The sequence below is a fragment of the Tauraco erythrolophus genome, chromosome 8, assembly GCF_009769465.1.
Source record: "Tauraco erythrolophus isolate bTauEry1 chromosome 8, bTauEry1.pri, whole genome shotgun sequence".
Lineage (NCBI taxonomy): Eukaryota > Metazoa > Chordata > Aves > Musophagiformes > Musophagidae > Tauraco > Tauraco erythrolophus.
In genome coordinates this window covers 10247263-10253262 of record NC_141472.1, presented here as the reverse complement: position 1 = coordinate 10253262, position 6000 = coordinate 10247263, and the positions used below count along the sequence as shown (strand labels likewise).

Genomic DNA, 6000 nt, shown 5'->3' with positions numbered 1-6000 from the left:
TCTATGCAGTCTGCACCAATCCTCTCTCTTGCACACAAAACCGTATTATAAATAATTTTTCACAAAATGTCATGTATGTTTTATTGCACATTGTACATGCCAATATCTAAAAGAAAGGCTCAAACCCTTCACTTGATAACTAACCGTTTAAATACCTAGCGGTTACTTGTGTTATGAATACTACTGCATTTTTCAGGCTCTAATCTTAAACGATAATTTAAAAGAAAAAAAAAAAGCGGAACAGAAAATATGCCTTGAACCATATAGCTTTTGTGAAAGAAACAAGCTGCTTTAAGGTTACTGATTTCTACTTTATAAAGTCATTAAAAATGTCTGACCTAATTAAAAATCCTGTTTCAAAATTTCTGCATTTTTTTTTACTACAAAATTATTCATATAGCTGCTTGTGTAATCATATATTCCTTTTGTTTTGCAGAATTAGATGTTCCTGTGCTGTATTGACTAAAGATCGAGTTAGGTAGGTCCTAGTGTTAACTAGAGGAGTTAGTGTGTCCGTCTCCGTTCTGCCGGTTTCCTCAGCGGCACCAAGCAAGGAGCCCGTCAGAACAGGTCGGTATAGAAAGACACTGAGCACACCTGGCCATTGAGCATCAAGGTCATGTGCGGTTCCTGTCAAGCGGATCTCTAGACTAAGGCATATGAGCAATTTATCGTTAATATGTGGGTTTACGGTATGCTGCACTAAAATACGACCCTACAAAGAGAATGATTCACGTATGACAGATACGTGCCAGCTGGTAAAAATGCCTCAGTGGGTAAAAATCTGCGTTTTGAGGGTTAAAACTCTGGCACGAACAAAGAGATTAAAAAGTCGATTGATCAAATGTTTTGCCAAGGGTTTCTAAAGCTATTAGCCATCAACAGCTCCAGAAAGGGATAGAACCAGCAAAACCAAACAACTAAAATTGCACTATTACAAAGAAACAAGTCCGTGACAGGGAGAGTCACCAGCCGCAGTTAAGGGACAGCCACTTCAAGAAGCCGATTGTTTTTTCGCTTGCAAGTTGGGATGTTGCCGTTTTTCTGGCTGCCTTGTATGAACTTCACACACACTTTGTCTTGTCTGAACTGGACCAGAAACCTAGGAGAGGCAATAAGATACGTTTTAGTTAAAGGTGGAAAAAAACACATGATGAACAGAAGTCTTTTCTGGTCAGTTCTCAGCATCCCTCCAAAAGATATAATTTTCAGGTCTGTATTAATAATAAGAGCTGGGGAGTTAAAAAAAAGTCATAGGTTATGGTATGGCTTGAGTCTCCTTCAGGTAGTTATCTCTTAATTATTACCTTTTGTCTGTAACTCTGGACCTCTTACAATAGTTTGCTATTCCTTTAGAGAGGAGGCAGTTTAAAACAGAATTTCTATTGCATCAGAACCACAGCAAAGATTATTTCCAACTGCTTCACCGTTGTCCAGAAGGACTTTTCTGTTTTCATGGAAGGAAGCTAAATACTTCTATAGCAACATCAGGAGCACATTTCTTCTGGTTTATGCTTAATTTAGTATATCTGGTATTTTAGCAGCTCTCATAATCCTTACTTAGCCTTTACAGCCCCCTGCTCGGCAATTGGGAAAATTCACTTCCTTCCCAGCAAGCTCCAAATTTAGGTATTTCCTACAATCCAGGATAAATTAATTAGGATTTCACTCTTCACTTTTTACTGAAAGAAAAATTTCATTGAACGTGAAGAACTGCTTTAAAAAAAAAACCAAAACAACCACCAAAACCAATAGGCTCCTGCGGAGCCTCAAACTTCTCACTGATCTGAATAGCAAGATTAAAAGCAATAAACAGGGCAGCACTGCCTTTTGGCTCACATGCAGCGGCTGCTGACCTAAAAAGTCCTTTGTAATACAGCAGATTTTCCCTTTTAGCATCCTTAAAAAGTCCTCCAGCAGAGGCCAAAACTTCAAAGAATTTGTTCTCCAGCCGGAAACCACAAATCAAGCTGACGGCAGAGCTCAAGGGAGGAAGTGGCCTCTCCCGTGCCGAGCTGCCCTTCGGTCTTCTTTTCCTGCTGAACAGCCCAGGGGCTCCAAGATTAACTTGTTCAGCGCTCCCAGCCATGCAAGCATCAGGAAAATGCAAGTAGGTCTTACAGTCATCATCCCTTTTCACCAATGCTGCGTTTTCCTATACCCCTTCTTCCAATATTATATATGAGAACGGTATGTCTCTTACTAGACATACCCCTGGATCAACAGCATTTTTATTTATCTAAGCTCTCTTCCCCAAAAGTAGTGTACAGAAGTCAAAGTAAGGCCAGATGTTCTCCTCCATTCCTAGCTGTGCTTGTATCTAAACTCTAGCAGGGAGAAGAGAGTACTGCTTCACCATGGAACTGCTAAAAAAGAAGCAAACAACTTAAAATTATTTAGGCTGGATAAACTCAATAGCAATACACACTTCAATGTTTTTAATCTACAAGACAAGAAACAAAAGCACATCCCAAAATGCAAGACTCCCAGAAAGCAGACTGTTTTCCAGACCTAAGGCAGGCAGGCAGGCCAGACTAGCGCAGTGCACGCTTAAACTTGAGTTTAGTAGTTCATTCCTTTGTAGCCATCGTTAAACTAGAAACTTATGGAGGACAGCCACACTCTTTTAGAGGCTAAAAACACACACCCTTGAGCAAATTAAACCACATCTGCTAACAGAACAAAGGAAAATGGCAGGTGTCATTTTCAAGGAAAGAGCAAAATTAGCCTTTAAATAAACCCTCAAATCTGAATGGATACAAACTCTACTCGTCATCACGACTCTAGAACACAAGCGGTGCTGTGCAGCCAGATAAAAAGATCAATTTTTGCCTACAGAAATTTTATTTCACTATTGTTAAAGGCTTCCAAATTTTCTTTTTTAAACAAAATTAATAAAGCCACCAAATCAACACTACGGAAATCAGGGGGCACTTCACACAACAAACCGAGCGCGTAACAATGGAGGACTAAGTGAGGGACTCTCGCTCAGCAGGCTTTAGGAGCTCACACACACACACAAACATTTTTATTCCATGGATACAAACACTGCAAGTGCAGCCCTTACTTAAGGCCAAAATATAAAACTGCACCAAGCAGAAAGAAATATTAATTTGAGATGCAAGCTTTTTATCAAACAAGGCTTTTTAACAACCAAAAAACCCCAAAACAACAATAGGTGGTTCCAACACCATCGGCAGAAATTTTAAGAATAGGTTTTTCACCTTCACAGAAGAGAAGGTAGAGAGCTTCATAGATCTATGTTAGTAGTGCCACCGTTACACTTGTCTGGAGAGGAGCTTTTCCTTCTGTTTTGGTTGCTTTCACTGGAACTTAGCACCTGGTGTCCACTTTAATCAATAAACATCTCAGAGGAATACATGAACTTTTCAGTTACACACAAAATGATTCTTTCAAACGTAGTATCTTTTAATTATTTCTACAGCAGCAGCTCTGCTTCACAGCCCTATTCAAAACTACCTTAAGAAAAGCACATTTTCTCTAACGACTTTCACAGAAATAAGAGCCAAACTGAATACTAGAAACGAGTACGCCTTGAAAATTGGACCCTTTTACAAGCATTATGTCAAGAGAAAAGAAGTATTTGTTACACAACAGTGTTTTCTTTTTCTAGCATTAGACACTTGACTTTTTAGCATGTTTTATTGAAGGAAATGCACTTTTAAGCAAACAAGAAACATACTCATCAGATATCTCAATGTTGAGCTTCTGTTTGGTTTGGCTGAGAGTAGTGCGGTAAAGTTTAGTGGCCATTTCAATAAGATGGTCGCTGCTGAGCAGGAAATCTCCTTTACTAGCTGCTCCTGAACCCTGAAACAGAAAGGAAAGTAGTCAGGACTACCAAAACCTAAAATATGATCAATATTAAATGCCAGCCAAGAAGGAGGTTTTACAAGGAGTCTTCTCTTCCTGGTGCAATGAAGCAACAGCCTTTTGTCTTGTAAATTACTAGGGATGCAGTGCAGTGTATAGGGTCAAAACACTATTCACTCAAGTAAACTACAAACTTGTTGAGAAAGTTAAAAAACCTCTTCTGACCCTAAAGGAGGTTCACCTTTATTTGTCCTGCAAAACTGTAGCGTTTCTGTATCCCACTTTTGGCCACGTCGCAGCAAGCTCACAATATTTTCAGGAAGGAGCAGAAACCAATTACCAACAGCAGTATTAGGATGAAGGTGATCTGTATAAAAAGAACACTATATACAATGTTCTTCAAATCCATTTAAGCTAGAATACAAGTGCCAGCTTAATGATTTTAGCAGAGCGACGCTGACAGTGCAGTGAAGTAAATATAGCACTGAACTAAGTTCTTTAGAACTGAGAAACCACATTTAGCTGTGCCTTAACATGGATTTCTTGGCATCCCATAACGAAAAGAGAAACACTCTGCCAGTGTGTCAGGAAGAATTGTATGAGCAGCTAAAAAGGAAAACACTGCCACAAGGTATCCGAACCAGATTAAAGGCCTGTATTACAAATGGAAAACTCCAGTCCTCAAGCAGCTACAGTGAAATATGAAGTCTGATTTTCACAAGTAAATGATCTTTCATAATGTAATAGATGTTCTCATTTGGTTTCAGTAGTTTTAAATCAAACCGTTTGCAGATCTGGCAAAGTTCAAACTTTTAAACCTACAGGCTAACCACTACGATTTAATGCTACAAGATAATTAATAAACAATTTTTATTTCACTGCATGTAAAGCAGTGGTATTATTGTATTATAAAGTTGTAACCAACCTCCTTGAGGTGCACTGCAAAGAAGCCATCGTTCTGGGAGCTCATGGACACTTTGGCAACATCTCCCAGGGGAACCTCTGACTTGATATTCCCAGATTTCTGATCCGCAAGAAGAACGTTATTTTTGGTTAATAAGAAAATCCTGGATGTAGCCTGTGAAAACACAAAACCGCAGACCATTATCTACACAAAGAGAGAACTGGTCTTTATTGAGCACCTACTGAGACTACAAGCAGTTCATGGAGTTAATAAGCTTGGCCCACATTAGTAAACATGAACATCTGATGTTCAGTAAAAGCTGAAGATTAGTTAAAATCAGGTCAAATTTATTTATGTGTCTAATTATAGATTGAGAAGCCTAGCTCATTTTGGCACATATGCTTAGATATAAACAGTTCCTTTAATTACTAGCTTACAGTTATAAAATTTGGAAACTGAAACTCAGAAACTATGCAAATCAGGATAACCTCATTTCTCATGCTCTGTCAATCCCCAGGAAAACCAACGTACCTTTTTCAGTGATAGCTAATTCAGGACTAAGTCTCACTATTTACTGTTATTCATCAAAACTGTGTTACAGAAGAACACAAATCACGTAGGTATTTTCAATGTCATGTTCTCCTCCTTTTATCGATTGGAATTATTCTTTAGGAGAATGCACATTCCTATTTTCAAATGACGAATCTTTTTAAAACACGAATGTGTGTTCTTAAATTCGTCTTAGAAAATAGTAAGAGAAATGAGAACTTAATCTACATATAGCTTTTTCTCATCTAAAATTTTAAATAATGAAATCTTCGCTCTTATAAATAAGAAGTAGCTGTGTTAAGCACACAAAATCATAGCTCATTAACAACTTTTTTTATTAAATCTTGAGAACTGTAGCCTATGCAAGTACAAGAAAGATATTGTCTTCATTTAATTAGTTTCTTCTAAACCAGATAATTAACTTGGCATCAAAAACAGGCAACCTAATTTCACTCCTACAAATGCATAAATGACATCTACATCTGAGAAATTGAGATCTACTACTAGTAATGTTTAGATAGATATGGCGAAAACAATTACAGTTAAGAGAAGATAATACCTCCTGTTTTAGTAAGGATAATTTACATGCAAAACAAGTTCTGTGTTGGCAGAATAAAAAAGTACCCAGCATATTTAACAGCTTTATTCAAATGATACAAGAAAGCTGCCTTTTCATTCCAAAAAGCCTTTGATACCAATCAGAAGACAGGCAA

General features: G+C 37.9%; 1 protein-coding gene across 5 annotated transcripts in view; it reads right to left on the bottom strand.

Moving 5' to 3' along the window:
- Positions 1–978: 978 nt before the first annotated feature.
- MYO1B (myosin IB) overlaps positions 979–6000 on the bottom strand; it is a 99500-nt gene continuing 94478 nt past the window's right edge. For all 5 annotated transcript variants that reach the window (XM_086615245.1, XM_086615246.1, XM_086615248.1 and 2 more), the window contains 3 exons: positions 4760–4912; positions 3704–3831; positions 979–1102 (listed from right to left, as the gene is read on the bottom strand). In XM_086615245.1, coding sequence (XP_086471371.1) covers positions 979–1102; positions 3704–3831; positions 4760–4912 — 405 coding nt within the window. The remainder of the gene's footprint in view (positions 1103–3703; positions 3832–4759; positions 4913–6000) is intronic.